General features: G+C 49.7%; 2 protein-coding genes across 4 annotated transcripts in view; one reads left to right on the plus strand and one right to left on the minus strand.

Annotated features, from left to right (window-relative positions):
• The window catches only part of NTAQ1 (N-terminal glutamine amidase 1), a 147,419-nt gene that overhangs the window by 15,153 nt on the left and 115,035 nt on the right, over positions 1 to 17,231 (minus strand). Inside the window, exon 7 of one of the 3 annotated variants that reach the window (XM_062188030.1) lies at positions 9,688 to 9,708. The exons of the other annotated variants lie outside the window; for them this stretch is intronic. Within the exon in view, the coding sequence (XP_062044014.1) occupies positions 9,703 to 9,708 (6 nt within the window). The 3' untranslated portion in view covers positions 9,688 to 9,702. Of the gene's footprint in view, positions 1 to 9,687; positions 9,709 to 17,231 lie in introns of those variants that run through there. 3 annotated transcript variants of the gene reach the window in all.
• FBXO32 (F-box protein 32) overlaps positions 2,588 to 17,231 on the plus strand; it is a 37,739-nt gene continuing 23,095 nt past the window's right edge. The window contains exons 1-4 of the mRNA XM_062188025.1: positions 2,588 to 2,813; positions 8,552 to 8,664; positions 9,500 to 9,549; positions 11,313 to 11,405. Coding sequence (XP_062044009.1) covers positions 2,698 to 2,813; positions 8,552 to 8,664; positions 9,500 to 9,549; positions 11,313 to 11,405 — 372 coding nt within the window. The 5' untranslated portion in view covers positions 2,588 to 2,697. The remainder of the gene's footprint in view (positions 2,814 to 8,551; positions 8,665 to 9,499; positions 9,550 to 11,312; positions 11,406 to 17,231) is intronic.

Below are 17,231 nucleotides of genomic sequence, written 5' to 3' on the forward strand. Positions count from 1 at the left end.
GGCAACTGAGGTATCACATCTCAGGACACATGAAGTCACCCAAGCCACTCAAGGAGCAGTGGCTAGCCAGGGGAGGCACTTTTTACTGAGCTGGTAGACTCACAAGAGGTCAAAGCCAGCCAGGCAGGTACACACATCACGCTCTCTGCCACATCACATGCGCTAACACTCCATTGGCTAATGCAAGTCATGTGGCCAAGCCCAACATCGAGAACCAGAGGAGCATAAATCAGCCCCAGGAGCCCTTGGCAGTCGTGGGAGGCCATGACACCACTAGAGAGGAGGGAAGAATTGGTACTGATGAGCCAAGCTACCACACTTCCTAAACAGCCCTGAAAGATAGGCGTTATTAGCTCCATTTTTTTCTAGACAGTTAAGTAACTGGAGCCCCAGGAGTCTGTCATTCACCCAAGGGCACACAGGGTAGTGCTCCAGCAGAATTAGAATCCAAATCTTTGGGGCTGTGCTGTGGCATAGTAGGTAAGGCTGCAGTGCTGGCATCCCACATGGGTGCCAGTTCTAGTCCCGGCTGCTCCATTTCCAATCCAGCTCTTTGCTGATGGCCTGGTAGGTCAATGAAAGACCCAAGTCCTTGGGTCCTTGCACCTACATGAGAGATCCAGAAGAAGCTCCTGGCTCCTGGCTTCAGAGTGACCCAGCTCCAGCCATTGCAGCCATTTGGGGAGTGAACCAGATGGAACAGTCTCTCTCTCTCTCTCTCTCTCTCTCTCTCTCTCTCTCTCTCTCTCTCTGTAACTCTGTCTTTCAAATAAAATAAATATATCTTACAAAAAAAGAATCCAAATCTTCTACCCTCCGGCCCCCTGTGGTTTCCACAGGGATGCAGCTCACAGCCACATAGCTAGCACACATCTTTAATAATCACGTCCCCACAGTTCACTTCCTAGTGGATATCAGTTCTCTCCAACAGACACCAGACCCCACAGTCGTCTTCCTCTCCCAGCAGGACCACAGTGTTTAACATTTGTTTGGGACCTTCTGCAGTGTTCTTACAAGCCATTTTACTATCACTGCAATAATAAAGTGTTTATGGTGGGAAAGGTAAATCAGAAAACCCCGGCTAATGGAAAACAAGCTTTATTGCCAACAAGTCCCTTCCCTTGCAACAGCAGCCTCGCAGGGCAGGCACCGCTCCTCTGCCTGCTCTGAGCCTTACGGACTGCAAAGCGGAGGAGGGGAACAGAGCACCCGGGAATCCAGTGCAAAGCGATGGTCTTTATCCTGCTGCCACCGACCAATGGTCTTTATCCTGCTGCCACCGACTGACCGCGCCGTCTGCTTCCCACCGGATGGGGCTGTTAAAGTATCCTACGAAGAGGGGAAGAAGGGCAAGCAGCCTCCTGCACCCACTCCCTCCCTCCTACAAGAAACACTCGCTGAAGGCCGGCTCCTGGCCTAGGATGTCACAAGAATCAGATCAGCTCGCGTGGAGTTTCATTCTATAGAGAGATGCTCGCCAAAAGCCAAACAAAACCAAAAGGAAAGGCCACGAGGCTCGCGCGGGCCTGGGCTTCACCCCTCTCTGGGGCCCCCCACGTGGGCCCTCGCCGGCCCACCGAGGTGAATAAACCCGGGCAGGTGAGGGCTCGGGGCCCCGCCGGGGCACAGACTGCTCCCCGCAGCTCCCGCAGTGGGCGTCTGGGCTCTCATGGAAACGAAAACAAAACTCCGGCCTGAAATTCCCCAGGGAGGGTGCCACAGCCAAGCGGAGAGGGGAGGAGGGGACTGGGTTCCTCTGCCCAGCCCCGGCGCTCTACAGCAGGGTTCAGACAGTGAGCGGGGCCCAGAGATCCCCTACCCTGCTCGCTGGCCACGCTGGGTAGGGTGCTCGGGGTGGCATCAGGGGTGGTCCCTGCTCTCCACTCCCGACCCGTGGGGCCCTGTCCTTTCCCTGTCCCCGGAGGAGTCAGGCCCGACAGCCGTCGCGTTAATGACAGCTCTGAGTCTGGGAGGGTGGGGACTGCGGGTTCTGCCCCAACTCCAACCCTGGCGCCCGGGAAGCATCCAGGCTGTGAGACCTCGAGGCTGCGCCCCTGTACCCGCCCCCAGCAGCGCCGAAGCCCGCCCCCCGCTCCGCGGGCGCCCCCCAAGGGCTGATCTGAGCGCGCAGCCTGATCGTGACGGCTCGGGGGCGCGAGGGGAGCCGGCCCGGGTCCCTCGCCCGCGCCGCAGTGACCCCGACACCCCGCGCGGCGGGCCTCGCTCTCTCTCCGGCCGCGGCAGCTGCGCCCTGGGGGCGGGGAGGGCGGGCAGGCTGGCCTGGCAGCGCCGCTTCGAGTTTCCACGGGCGCGCGGTTGTGCAACCGCGAGGCGAGCGGAGCCGCGGGCGCCTCGGAAAACAAGCCGAGCCCATAAACAAAGCCACGTGGCCTCGGGGCCGGGGGGGCTGGGCCCAGGGCAGGCGGCTCTTCCGGCAACAAAGAGCCGGGGCCAGCGGCCCGCGATAAATAGTGCGGCCGGGCCAGGCGCGCAGCACTCGCAGAGCGCGACGCCCAGCGACCCTCGCCAGCGCCGGCGCTAGCAGCCCGCGAGCGCACACTGGCCGCGGCGCGACCCCAGCCCGCAGCCCTCCGCGCCAGTCCCCCGCACCTGCCCCGTCGCGGGCCCAGCTCCCCGAGCCTCGGCCCGAGGCCGCCAGCCCCGTCCCGCGCGTTGGTCGCCTAAGCTCTCGGTGCCATGCCATTCCTCGGGCAGGACTGGCGGTCCCCCGGTCAGAGCTGGGTGAAGACGGCCGACGGCTGGAAGCGCTTCCTGGATGAGAAGAGCAGCAGCTTGGTGAGCGACCTCAGCAGGTGAGGCGACCCGCCGCCAACTTCCAGCGCCGCGAACCGACCTGGGCTGGGCTGGGCTGGGAGGCAGCAGGGACAGAGGAACGGGGGCCAGGCGGGTCTGGGACTGCATGAAGAGGGGGCCCTGCCCAGGGGAAATGAGTGTCAAGGATGTCTGCAGAGGTCACCAGAGGACGGGAGACGGGGAACTTGGTTTCTCTTACTGGACAAGGTCAAGGTCTCCAAGTGGACACGACTCCTAACAGAACCCCGACCCCTCTGAGAGTCTGACGACAATCGGGAATCTTGTCCCCAGACGCCCTAACAAGCACACAGCTGTAGGGGGCCCCCGGACTCGCGCCATTTGCGCGTTTGGGAGGTTTCAGGCGAGAGGGCGGTGCGCCTTTCCCCGGCCCGGGGAGCGCGCCCAGCATTAGGCGCCCACGCGCCGGGGGGCACAAGTCGGGTGTCGGGATTGGACGCGGGTCCAGCTGGGAGCGCCTCCGGGCTCTTCCCACGCACTGGGCGACCGCGGAATAGGCAGAGAGGATGAGTAACCAGGAAGGGGTGGCCGGATGGTCCCTGGGGCCGCAGCGCCTTCCCGGAGGACTTGAGTAGTGGTGGTAATGTTGCGGGCTGCAGAGACACGGAGGAGGGAAGGGAGGCGGGGACGAAACCCAGAAGCCCTCTGCTTCTGAGAGAGCCAGCGCTTGCACCTGTTCCCTCCGTAGAGCGCGCTGCGCGCATCCCTACTGGCACCTGTGAGGCCTCACTTGGGCTCTGTCGTTCAGAGGGGAGGTCTGGGGTCCCTGAACTCCGTGCTCAGCTTCGCTGCTAACCTAGGTGGTCTGGAATCTGCTGGCCCCGACCTTCGCAGCTGCCTCCTGAGACCAGCCGTTTGGTCCCTGTAAGGAGGGCCTAGCAAGGGGCCCTGAGGGAATGGGTGCAGCTGGAGTCCCCCGTGGGTTCCTTGTCCCACTGCCTCCCGCTAAACTCTCTGGCCCCTGCATCCCTACCTGCAGTTCCGGATCTGGGCCAGGCTCCCACTGACAGGTTTGCCAGTGCTTGTTTGCAGGAAGCTGTAGATTTTAAGAACACCATCAAGAAACCAGCTTGGTTTCCAGAGCCTCCCATTTGTTTGTGATTTCTTAATGTATCAAATTCCCGTTGTCTCTCAATGAACAGAAACAAATGATTGAATCCTGGGGTCTGTCCCGGAGAGACAAGAGCTGATTAACCTTCCTGTGAAAGATGGTTTGAGGTGGTCCCAGGAGAGTCGGGGGGGGGGGGGGTTCTGTGAAGAATTCGTACAAAATCAGATCATTTATTTGCAGGAAAATAAAAAGACCAACTGCTGTCTGCAGACTAAGTTGAGACTCCCGGAGTTACCCACTCTGCCTAATTTGTTCTTCCTGGACAAAACACAAAGGGGGTAGGGCTTCCCTCTGTCCTGCTTGTTCCAAAGCAATGATGACCCAACATTCTGGTACTTTGTTTCCAAACGAAGGGTCAGATTCCATCCAGAAAGATGCAGCAATGGCCTACCAAGCTGGAGGCTCTGGTCACGGGTGTTAGCCCTTACCTGCTCCTGGTCCAGGAGATAAATTGGTGTCTGTCTCCATTAGGAAAAAAAAAAAAAAAGGCAGTGCCTCTCCATAGCCTGAAAGACCTGAAAATAGGCTTAACGCACTACAGACATCTAGAGGAGGCTGGGATCGGGTAGCTGCCTGCCCCTTTGTCCTCCTTTCTTGAGTCTCCTTTCTTCCTGTTTTACACCTTCTGAACTGGAGCTGTCAAACTCATCAATCATCGTTGTCAAAACTAGTGACCAATACAGTGACCACCTGTGGGCCCTCGCTGACTCAGAGCCGAGGAATCATTTGATAGTCTCCCAGCAAAGCAGCTGGCTGTTTGTTTGCAGGGTAATTTTCCCCCCCACCCCACCCCCCCACCCCCAGCCATTGTAAACAATCCCTTCCCTGCTTAGCATGAGAAGTCTGCCAACTTCTTAAAAGCAGTGGGCCTTCTGAGGTCTGGGTTTGTAATCTCAAATATCCCCACTGTTTTCCGTCTTGGTGATGTCAGGTTTGGGCAGAGTGCCTGCCTACATAGGTGCAGCTGAATGGCTCTCCTGTTAGCCCAGAGAGAAGGGGGAGGGGCTACAAAACAGGACAACAGCGGGCAGACTTCTCCATGAGCTGCCCAAGCCAGAGGGGAATGGAGATGCACTGGGTGCTTCTCAACCTGGTGTTGACCGTGGCCTGTCCACATGGCACACCTTTTCTGGACCTTGCTGGTCCAGGGTCCTGTCCTTCTCCCACAAATCTCACTGCAGCCAAGTGGCCAGGCCTGAGATCATGGGACGATTTCAGATCCACTTGGAGCAGTGTTCCTTCTCAAAGAGGTGAAACTATGTAAGACAGAAGAGGAATAGCAAGTGTTAAGTCTGGTGGGACAGATTAAAACTTCAAGGAAGGAGCTCAGCATGAATTGAGATAATCCAGGAATGCTTCAAGGAAGTGGTGGCAGAGGCAGAGCCCTCCTAAGCAGCCACCCCCCCCCCTTCCCCTAGGATGGGTAACCTAAGCTCTCTGAGCCTGGCCACTCTTCTCCAAGCCTATACTTCTGCAGTTGGAAACCCACTCAGATATTGGCCTACTGTACAGCTAGGGCTGGACCAGGAAGCAGGAAGTTGGCCTTAGTACACTGGATAAAAAAGCATAGTTAAGATTTTATGAGTGCTGACTGTGTCCCAGGCATTGTCCTAAGAGCTTTATATACTGGGTTGTTTGTTTACCTTTAGCAATCCAGATACCAGCCTTGTGAGTTTAAGGGATCTGTTTATATACAAGGGGATTTTTTTTTTAAATCATGGGAAAAAAAAAAACCCTAGGATTGAAAGGTAATTTTGGTGCAAAAAAATTTAATCCATATTTAATTTTAATCCATAATAAGCATTTTTCATGAACTTTTTGAAGAGCCCTTATACACAGGAATTATAATTTCTTGCACCAAAATTATCTTTTAATTCCACTTTTCTATAGACTTTTTGAATCACACTCACATTAGAGCAAATTAGCATTGAAATCTCACTGGGCATAATCAAGTGGCTATAACTACAACTAATTGCTTTGGGGGCAGGACACAGCTTTCCTAAATGCAAATGAAATGAAAAATGGGCTTCATTTTTTTTTTTATTCCTCCTTCATCTGCAGCCATGGTTTCATTTACGGCCTTATTTTGAAATGTTTCCTCCTTTTCAGAAGTAGTCTTAAAGTGTGTTGGTATGGGTTTGATGGTGGTGTGGGGTCTGCATAAGGGCTCATTCTAGGTTTACGCCTATAAAAATCAAGATTAGTAAGAACTGACTACAAAATAGCAACGTGCTGGCATTATCAAGTTCACTGACGAAAGCAGCCTTGTTGAGATGGTTTTGCTTCTTTTCACAAAAATAATAAATTCTGCAATTCCTAAACGGTGGTGGTTTTTCTTGTTAAAAATTTCAGTTGCAATTTTCCTTTGGCTTTTCATTTCCTTGAAATGGACAGATTGAACTCTGAGAGCAGCCTTGAACTGAACATGCTATTGCTTAAAAGAAAATAGAGATGCAGGCAACATAAATGAACCCCAGGGCCCTTCTTTCAGGCCTACTCCAGAATTCAAAACCTCACACCAAACAAAAACGGTAAGGGTTCTCTTTGGATGAACTTTCCTGCATTCCACAGTGAGAGACCCTCATCTGTTGTGTAAAGTTCTTCTTTGGCAAAGTCTTTAAAAGAGGTTATGGTAGTTTCTGGAAAAGCAAGGGCTTGAATTCCTCTCGAGAGGGTGCTTTAGTTAGAAAAGACTATGATGGGATATAAATATTCCAGATGTCTGAGGTATGGTCAGTGCAGGTTTTCTGCAGCGTCTTGGAGGGGCAAAGGTTGAGACCGAAAATGAGGCAGCGTCATTTGATGGCTCTGTGTGTAGAAGGTACGCTGGAGGTGGTGGTTGTCTGGAAGAGGGGAGCTTCTTTCAAAGTGTGGTCGTTTTGCACATGGAACGTTCTCGCTTTTCTTTATAAAAGCGTTGGTGCATCCCGGACATTCAGGTGACCTTCCTTCCATCTTGTTCTCTTTGCCTTGGCTTTGACATTTCTTAAGTCAGCCACGGGGACTCGAGGTTCTGTTCTGTTCTTTGTCCTGCCCCCTCTCTTCCTGCTGACCTTGGAGCAGATAACCAGCTGGTCAGGCATTTTGTACCGCGACAGTCATGCAGGTCGACAAACACACACTCACATGTTACACAAAGGCTGGCCCAAAACACTCACCCTTGGCTTGCTTGAGAAAGTGCCTCAGAGAGAGGACGTATCCTATCTGAAGCCTAAAAAATCCTCGTTCCCTGAATGAACACAAGAAGACTGAAGATATTGGGAAACTTAATAAATGGCATTAAGCATGTCTTTAGAGGGAAGACTAACAAATGATTGATTACCCATCAAGCTTGTCCCCAAAGGGCCAGAAAAGCAACTCTGAGTATATTGGTGCTGATACAATACAGGCATTTTAGCAAGATACTGATTATACCAACTTAAGTGTGACTTGAGAGACCATAGCCACAAAAGTATACTGGAAATTGCTTCAAACTCTCATTTTTTTCTTCTGATATTCATACAATGCCAATGGCCTAGAGGGATGCAAGAGTACCTCATTTTACCCTACAGATGTTATGTCCAGAAAAGAGAGAAATAAAATCACCTCTCAAGTCCAGCAGAAGAGCTCAGAAAATTAAAGGCAGCATAAAAAAAAGCTCCATCCAATTTATGCTTCAGCAGTTGGCGGAGTAAATCCTGCCTTAAGCACCTCGTGGGGGTTAAAGGACGTGGTGACCTATCTTCTCTTTATAGCTTGGCATGTTTTCTGTATCTCTCTGAGGAGATCATTCAGAGATGTGCTTTGAAGTTACATTGTATAGTACAGAGAGAACTCACCAACCACCCCAAAACCATAGCTCACCTGCTGAGGGAAATACACACCTGCCCACCCTCCAGTGCCTTGGGAATTGGACAGGCACACTCAATTCTGTGTCCTTTCAGCCTGGCAATTCTGTGAGGTCTGAATTTAGTGCATTTCAGTTGGGACTCACAGCATGATGCCTCGCATTAGTCAGAGAGCTATGTGAAGCCGCAACAGCTAGCACTGGACGCTCCGCATCTACTAGAAGTGAAGTTTGAAAGTCAGCTTTTGGTAAACGTGATCATGTTTTTAAATAATGACAGGAGCCTGCTAGTCAGAAGCAGCTCAGGCACGTTTTAAATGGGTGAGCTGTACAGTATGTGAATTCTCTCAAAATAAAGCTTTTTTTAAAAAGATGCTTTTGCAAAATGAAGGCATTGTATATTACAGTGACACCAGCATCACCCAGGCCCTTCACCCCCCATTCATCATTTTCGCTGAAGTAATACTGCAGTCCCTAGTGTTGTTCTTATCTGAAGAAGTCTAGGGCCGTGCATCAAACCACAATGGCAGGCACTGTTAGCGAATTCAAAAGAAATAAAAAGCCCCCAGTCCTGCTTTCCACAAATGTGACAACATGTCATCCTGAACAAGAGAAGTCTCTGCCTGTACAGACTTCATCTGAGTGATTCTTTTATTGTTTTGGTTTTTTTGAGAACCATGTATGTTTGTGCGTTTTATAACCCAGTAAGCTATTTATAGAAGCTGCTCCTCGAAAAGCCTCGCTGCTCCATCTCACCCTCTGCTGTCTCCTGTTTCTCACAGTTACTGCACCAAGGAGGTGTACAACAAGGAGAACCTTTTCAACAGCCTCAACTACGATGTTGCAGCCAAGAAGAGAAAGAAGGACATAATGAACAGCAAAACCAAAACTCAGTGTAAGCCATTTGCTTTGGAGGTCAGAAGAAAGCTGTCTGAAGTTAGTTCTGATTGGCTTGTGAGGTGCCAACCTCCCACCCCCTGGGGCAGACATTGCCTTAATGTTTACTGTGCCACTGACAGAGGTTACCCCGATCTTTGCACGTAGGAACCTGGCTGTGCATTTTGCAAGCGAGATTATGTGTTCTTTATAGTCTTGTTTGTGAGTCATTGCTAGTTGGGGTGTTTTTTCTCCTGCTTGTCCCTTGCATTTGACATGGGTAATATAGTGATTATACAATGATGTGCTCAACTAAATCAATTCCAGAGCGTGCTTTCATTCTGAACTGGTTGGAGGCTTTGGAAAGAGATATTTTCCATCTTTCCTTGTATAAATATTATTAGTATTATGCTGAATGCAAGTATCATCAGAGCATGTAAGGTTCTATTAATAAGCAGTAATTATAGGTTATTTTAGTTCGATCATCATATTGCATGATGGTTTCTTCGTCTTAATCTGTTTTGTTTCTGCTTTTTTATGGCCTTGCTTAAGTTTTAGGTTTGGCACTTAAAACAAGCTTGGACTTGGGTGTTAGCCTGTTTGTTTGTTTGTTTGTTTTTCTTTGAGCTTTGTTATACTAAATCTGACCATCAGAGATTTGGGAACGCTTCAGACAAAGCAACGTATAGCTCCAGTGTCCATATCCTGCAGAAATTCAGTATCTGCTTCCTCTTGGATTATCAGTAGAGTTTTGCATTTCTATCAGAACTTTGTAAGCTTTAGAGTAAATGAAGAGGTGTGTTTAAATTCTCAGACATGTAACAAATTTTAAAGCTGTGTTGTTTTGTCTATAGATTTCCACCAAGAAAAATGGATCTATGTTCACAAAGGAAGTACTAAAGAGGTGAGCATCCACGCTTTAATTAAAGTTATGCTTATCATGATACCTTCCTGATGGGGAAGAGGGAAACTGGGCCTAACATTGCCGCCAGTCATGACTGTCTTCTCGGCTACGGGTCGGGTGGCTAGCAGCTTGATGTCTTACCAACATCAGAATTTAGGGCTACAGAGAGAGAGAGAGAGAGAAGCAAAAGTCACCAGGTAGACTCCCCAGGCAGGAGTAAAATCATGCATATGAAAGTGCTCTGCAGAGGGGCTGGCGCTGTGGCGCAGCGGATTAAAGCCCTGGCCTGAAGCACCGGCATCCCATATGGGTGCCAGTTCTAGTCCCGGCTGCTCCTCTTCCAATCCAGCTCTCTGCTATGGCCTAGGAAAGCAGTAGAAGATGGCCTAAGTCCTTAGGCCCCTGCACCCACGGCTTCGGATTGGCACAGCTCCGGCAGTAGCGGCCATCTGGGGAGTGAACCAACAGATGGAAAACCTCTCTCTCTGTCTCTACCTCTCTCTCTGTAACTCTTTCAAATAAATAAAATAAATATTTAAAAAAAAAAAGAAAGAAAGAAAGTGCCCTGCAGAGAGGAATATGCCCTTCTCCACTGTGTGATTACAAAGTCCCGGCTTTGGCCTCAGGATGGTGCCTCCCTTTTCTTCTGAGATCTCCAACTTCAACTTCATTAAGGTTCAGCCCTTTAGAAGGGCTAATCCCTAAGTAGAGCAGAAGTCTTCAGTCCTCAGCAGTGGTGTAGAAGACATTATCATAGCCACATTTTTTTGTTGTTTGTTTGTTTTGAAAGAGTTACGGGGGGGGGGGGGGGGGAGGAGTTTCTTCCATCCATAGGTTCACTCGCCAAATGGCTGCAATGGCCTGGGCTGGGCCAAATGGGAGCCAGGAGCCTCCTTTGGTCTCTCATGTGGGTGCAAGGACCCAAGCACTTGGGCCATCCTCTGCTGTTTTCCCATGCACATTAGCAAGAAGTTGGATCAGAATCGGAGCAGCCGGGATCAAAGCAGCACCCACATGGGATGCCAGGGCTACAGGCAGCGGCTTAACCTGCACCAGAACACCGGCCCCCACACTTGGTTTCTTAACAGACATATACAGGTTGTACATTTGTAGAGTACTTGATAAAACTGTTTTACAGACATTTTGTATTACTTGGGTATTTGCTCATGCAACTAGGCTGCAAGGCAGTGTCATAGATTTTCCCTCACTGCCAGGGACCTCTGAGAACATCCAGTTCCCTCTGGGATTTGAGGCCCAGAGGGGGTCAGTGATGCACCCAAGACCACCCAGACACTTGGAACAGAGCTGGGACTCTATGCTCCCAGTTCCTTGTGCACTGAAAACTTTTGCTTTGTCATGAGGCCTTCAAAATGGTTCTGATGATCACCGTGAGAGCAGCATGAGCTGTGCCAGGCAAGGCAGGTGGGGTACAGATCAGGCCTCAGCCGTCAGGATCTCACCCATCACACATCCAGCTCGCACTCCCTCCTGGATAAGCAGTGACTTAGGATTTTCTCACACTAGTGTGTGCAGAGAACAAGCTCCCAAATACTGCAAGTCCTGAACAGGAGTCGCTGACTAAGGCATCTCCCAGTTGTATACGCACTTGGATGGCTCACAGGGATTATGGGTGCAAAAAAAGAGCCAAGGCCCGGGTTACGTAAGCTGGGCATCAGGCTTGCTCGGGGGAGTCCAGCTGGACTGCTCTAGAGAATGACCTCCTTGTGGCAGGAGTAACCCTGTGCACCTGTTTTCACACACAGCGCCATGGATACTGCACTTTGGGGGAAGCTTTCAACAGACTGGACTTTTCAACGGCCATCCTGGATTCCAGAAGATTTAACTACGTCGTCCGGGTGAGTCCCAAAGCCATCTGGTTGAATCATCTCTTTGGATTGTCCCAACGTTGTTCCCCCAGCCCCAGAAAAAAAATCACCTTTTAGGACCCCTGAGAATTTTGAGGCAGACAGAAAATAGAGTGCTGGACCTCCCTCTTGGCAACGCACTTCAAGTTCTTAGGCGGGTCCTGTTGGGATGTCCATGAGATGGACCCCAAGAGACAGAGACCACCGTTGCGGCTCAGCAGTGCAGTCACTCCCAGCCCCGTCTGAGCCTGCGCCCTCTCCCCACAGCCCCTAGATCAATGTGTCACAGGCCACACGGGCTATGGTGGCAGCAGTGAGTGAGTGGCAGGAAGTGAGCCCCTAAGGTTAGCACTTCAGCTTGTTTTCAAAACCTCCTGCACCCTGGGTGGCTCCCACCTCTTGTCCTGCTTCACCTGACTCTGGGTAACCCCCAGGCATTCTTGGTTTAGGCCACATGACTAGATGCATTCAGAGCAGCTTGGGCTTCTTTCCTGGGACTCCCTTCTACCCCCACTCCCCTGTGATAATAATATTCGGCTTCCTGTCTACCTAAGGCTCCCAACTGTTGGTTTGGGTCTGTCACTTTCCATTTTAAAAATTATTTTGGGGGAAAAAAAAGTTTAATGCGCTTTAGAAAAATATGAACGAAGAAATTAGCAAAGCAAGTAAGCTTAACCAGCTCTTGCAAGTTATTGATTCATTTTAACGGTTTGTTGTTGATTTTCCTCCGGAGCTCCCTTGTCCATTTTTGTCAGGACTCAACCTGGGAGGTAGCAGCTAACACTCCAGGTTTAGGCTCCAAAAAGCAGGAGGGAATTTTCCGTGTGTGGTTGTTGGTTGGTTTGGTTTGGGTTTTCTTTATCCTTGTGGTACTGGGCTCGTCATTGCCGTGTCATTCTTTATCCTTGTGGTACTGGGCTCGTCATTGCCGTGTCACTGAGTCAGATGATCATAAAGGCTCAGCCAGAATGATGACATTCAAACCCCCTTGGGCCTGGATCATTCACCTGCCCTCTGGGCAGATGCAGGCTTGGCCTTCCAAGCCAGCCTGATGCAAACCCAGGCCCGCCAGAAGCAGGTTAGAAGCTGTGAGCTGAGTCCAGGACACATGAGCACTTCTGTCTGCTCCAGCTAAGCCCTCCTTCCAATCCAAAGAGACTGAAAATAAGAGACCTCCTTGGGTGAAATGTTCATGTCATTCAACGTGACTCTGCCAGCTTAAGGAGGTCACCTAGTCCTCTTGGTGCCTGAAAACTAATCCACGGGGGCTGGAAATGGGCCCAGGAAGATCTGGAAACGTCTGTTGCTAAGAATATGACTAGTTTCCATCTTCTAGGTGTTAGGGGAAGGCACCTACATCTGCTGTCTCATTGTGAACTGTTCATCCAGATGGTTTTTAGATGGTCGTCCTTGCTACCTACTTTTTCTCCCATGGAAAGATAAAGCAAAGGAACAAAGATCCTAACACTGAAAACTTCATACGGTTACACACATTTACATCTTCCAGCCTTTCAGTATCCTATGAAGCATACTTAACTTCTATCATCTCCATGCAAACAGATGGCAGTAGGTACAGCAAGGTAAAGTGACTTGTCCCACGAGATCCCAAAGTGGCAAATTTAAGATTTGCAATTTGGGAGGGAGTCTGTGCTCTTAACCACTACAGTAAAGTCTGTGTGAGGAGAGGTGAGAGAGAAAAATGGGCTGGGGTCAGCTCCCAGCTTGTCTAATTTCAAGCTACTTCCGCCTAAGACCTGGGTTTCCACTCTGTATGAAGGATTCAGCTCAGCTTCACGGGGGAGCTGTGAAACTCAGCCATTGGGTGCAGAGACCCTGTGTCTGGCAGAATCGGCTTGCACAACGCATCATGAGCACTTTCTCTTAAGCAGTGTTAAAGTTGGAGAAACTGTCCAATGCTTTGCAAATTGTCGACTGCAGAAATAGTGAGAAAAGAGTCGATTTGGGGAAGGAGCATTTTTCCCCCTTCACTGTCATTTGAGAAATAATATGTTATTTTTACGAAGAACTTAAAGCATGCTAATGATAGGCGCTGTGTGTTGAGGTTTTCCTTCTTAGGAGCATGCTGCACTCTCAGATACTCTTCTTATCCTTAAACCAACCCTGCAAAGAAGGCTGCCAGTAAATTCTCCCCCAGCTTGTGACTTTGACCTAGTGGTGTTTTGATGCTACAGTGATTGCTTGGTTTTGTTAAGGAGCTAACCAGTGTTGATGGCCCTTTGGGGAAGGAGGAGGAAAAAAAAAAAGCTTAAAGCCTTTAAAGGCCAAGCACACTGTTTAAGCTAAAAACAATTTCTTTTTCAATTGTATGTTTCTGCTGGCTGTCACCTTCCCACAAAGTGACATCCAAGGTCACAAAAGACATGGCCCACACTGCCATCTCCAAGTTGTCTTTATCAGTTAGTGTGAGAATTTCATGGAATTCTTGGAACCCGAATTTTTTTTGCCTATAAATTGGAAAGGTTTTTCCTATGGCCTGTGTTTGTCATCTTAACTGGCTTCCAGCTACACACTTTGTTCCTGCTTCCTCCCCTGCCCTCTCTCAATGGCTTACGATACAGTGCCGTGTTAGCTATGTGTTTTAATGAATGGTTTTAAGGCTTTAGAAGCAGTCACTTACCTCTTTGTGGAAGGTCATTGGCAAAAACAGTTTATCCTAGACTTTGGGACCAGAGGCTTTGTGCTGAGCCAGCTGTGGGGTGGGAGGAGGTGGGTGCTGATTCCCCAGAGCACAGTGAGGCCACAGGGCCGAGTGGGCCTCTAGCATCGAGTCAAGTGGAAGCAAGTTTCAGAGGCCATCACCCACCAGCACCGGCTGCATGCTGAACCACCTGCAAAGCTCATTGGCTCGCAGGGACTCTAGAGCTCCTAATTTAATTCACTGAAGGTGGTGCCGGGGCATTGCTGCTTTGACGATATCTGCCAGGTGACGCCAATGAGTTTTCAAACTTGTGAACCAGCTCAGAAACTACTTTTGAGCCCAGATGTTCTATTTTGCATAATAAGTTTTTAAACAAGACACACGGAGGCATTAAATTCTAAATGCGACCTCTGGAGTGTGTGTTGTGATCCATCACAAATTCAGTGATGGAAGAGAGGGTAGCCCTCCTACATTCTGGCTCAAAGTTCAAAATGCATAGTTAGGATACTTCTGCAAATCAATCATTTTACCACTTAAACTAAAACGCTAGATAATCATACTTGTATCTAAGCATTTTTGTGAGAATGAAGAATATAATGTGTTAATAAAGGTAATGGACAGGGAAATGTTATATAAATTTCAAAATCCATTCTCACTGATTTCTCAAGGGGGATTTGAACATGTGCAGCCATCTCTCCTGCGTGGTTAAATCTCAATCTGTAGGCCAGATACAGTCAGGGCAAAGACTTGCCTGTTCGCAGTGGGACTTTGAAAGCACTTAGAATAGTGCAGTTTTCAGATCCTTGTGTGCTCCCTCCACCGCCCCGTGGGGCTCACACCAACATTTACCCAAACAACTGCTCCTGTTCCCCAGTGAGACAGTGGACAACAGTTGCATTACTGGGAGAAGATGGAACGAGGACACAGCTGTACCCATGAAACATGGCATGGAACCAGCAGATTAATATATGTTATTGCCGAGTATAACGTGAAGTAGGGCTGCAACTTGAATCCAAACTTGTATTACCCCAAAGTCTCTGATTTTCACCAGGCCCTGCCACTGGTGAAATAGGAAGAGGAGATAGATTCGATCCTGCCTTGAGCAGGACTCAGAAAACTGCTGGCCCTCACATCAGAACAGTTTACCATCTGTTTCTGTTTGGACCACAAGCTAGGGATGATGTGTGCATTTCCTCAATGTTTAAAGGAATTGAAAGAAGTATATTTTGTGACCCATGAAATTTTCATAAACCCAGGTTTCGCTCTCACGAGGTTTTATTGGAACACAACCATATTCAAACATTAGATATTGTCTGTGCTCAGATTTGAGCAACAGAGACACTACGGCCAGCAAATCTGGAATATATACTCTCCAGCCATTTGCAGAAAAAAAATTGCTGGCCTCTGCTCTCCAGTATGATTGGTGATTTGAGAAACAGGCATTAAAACAAGTTACTGCCGTGATGCCATGAGGCAGAATTTGAAAAGTACTGAGGAGCGGTGAAGTTTCAGAAGGCACAACCACTGTAGGCAGGATGTTCAAGGATGGTTTCAGGGACAGGGTGGGGTTTGAGCTGGTCTTTAGCAGGGACAGGACCCAGGAAGCAGGCTGGAAGCAGGCAGGTCTCAGGTCTGTTCAGACAGCGGACTTGGTCTGGACGGAATGCAGCACAGTATGCTGAAGAAGATGGACCAGCTAAGGGCGTTGTCACGTGCCAGTGATACGTGATCTTGGACAAGCCTCGCTGCCGTAGAATAGGAGTGATGATAATGGTGCCCCTCAGAGCTATGGCAAGGACTAACTGAGATAAGCAATTTATAGGATACTAATCATGCCCACTGAGAAGTCCATGAGCCCTGGCGACTATATGGTTCATTTTAAAGTGGCTGGAGAAGAGGCTTTGAGTGCAAGGCTCCTTTACATGACACAGTTTGATGAGCTGGAGGGAGCTGCAGGGGAAAAAAGCAGAACAAGGAACAGGGCACCTTGGCAAGCAGTGTTTTAGAAAGTCATTCCGTGGTGCCATCAGATTATGTCTGTCACTCTGTGGTTTTCTTTCTGTTTTTTAAAGATTTATTCACTTGTTTGGAAGGCAGAGTTCGAGAGAGATGAGAGACCAAGATAGAGATCTTCCTGGCCCAAGTGCTTGGGCCCCTGTACCTGCAAGGGAAACCAGGAATAAGCTCCTGGCTCCTGGCTTTGGATCAGCGCAGCTCCAGCTGTTGTGGCCATTTGGAGAGTGAACCGGTGGATGGAAGACCTTTCTCTCTGTCTCTTCCTCTCACCGTAACTCTACCTCTCAAATAAATAAATAAAATCTTTAAAAGAGAGAGAGAAAGAGAAAGAGAAATAGGGAGAGAAAGAGAAAGAGAGAGAGAAAGAGAAAAAGGGAGAGATCTTCCACCCACTGGTTCATTCCCCAAATGGGTGCAACCACTGTTGCTGGGCCAGGCCAAGCCTGGAGCCAGGAGCTTCTTCCAGGTCTCCCACATAGGTGCAGGGGCCCAAGGATTTGGATCATCTTCTGCTGCTTCCCCAGGTGCATTATCAGGGAGCTGGATTGCAAGTGGAGCAGCCAGGCCTGAAACTGGTACCCATCTGGGATGCCAGCTTCGCAGGCAGCAGCTTTACCTACTGCACCGCAGCACAGGCTCCCACTTTGCAGTTTTCAAAGTCCATCTCTGTACCTCTGCTTTGATGAGCACAGGCGGGCTGCACATCAGCAGATGTTGCTAACCCATTTTAAAGATGAAGAAGCAGAGGCCAAGGAACTGAGTGATTTATGCAGGGTCACCCAGCCAGGGAGGAATACGGAATAAAAGCGGGACCTAAACGTGGTTCTCTGACTCCCGGTCCAGTGCTGTCTTCCCCTCCACCACGTTGCTGGGATGACAGACACAGAGGGAAGCCTGCCCTCTTTTATAGTCACTGCCATATCTGGCTGCTCACGCGCGCACACACACACATACACACTCACAGGAGATGGCTTTAGTGCCAGGATGGCCTTTGACCCGCCATTCTCACCCCTCTGTGGATGAAGACGAGACCTGCTCTTTGGTAACCATAGCTGCCATCCTCAGCCCCGGGAGGTCAAGGGGAACCTGATACCAGCTTCCTGACATCTGTAAACTGACCCCTATGTGCTACAGGATGAGAA

The sequence above is a fragment of the Lepus europaeus genome, chromosome 4, assembly GCF_033115175.1.
Source record: "Lepus europaeus isolate LE1 chromosome 4, mLepTim1.pri, whole genome shotgun sequence".
NCBI lineage: Eukaryota > Metazoa > Chordata > Mammalia > Lagomorpha > Leporidae > Lepus > Lepus europaeus.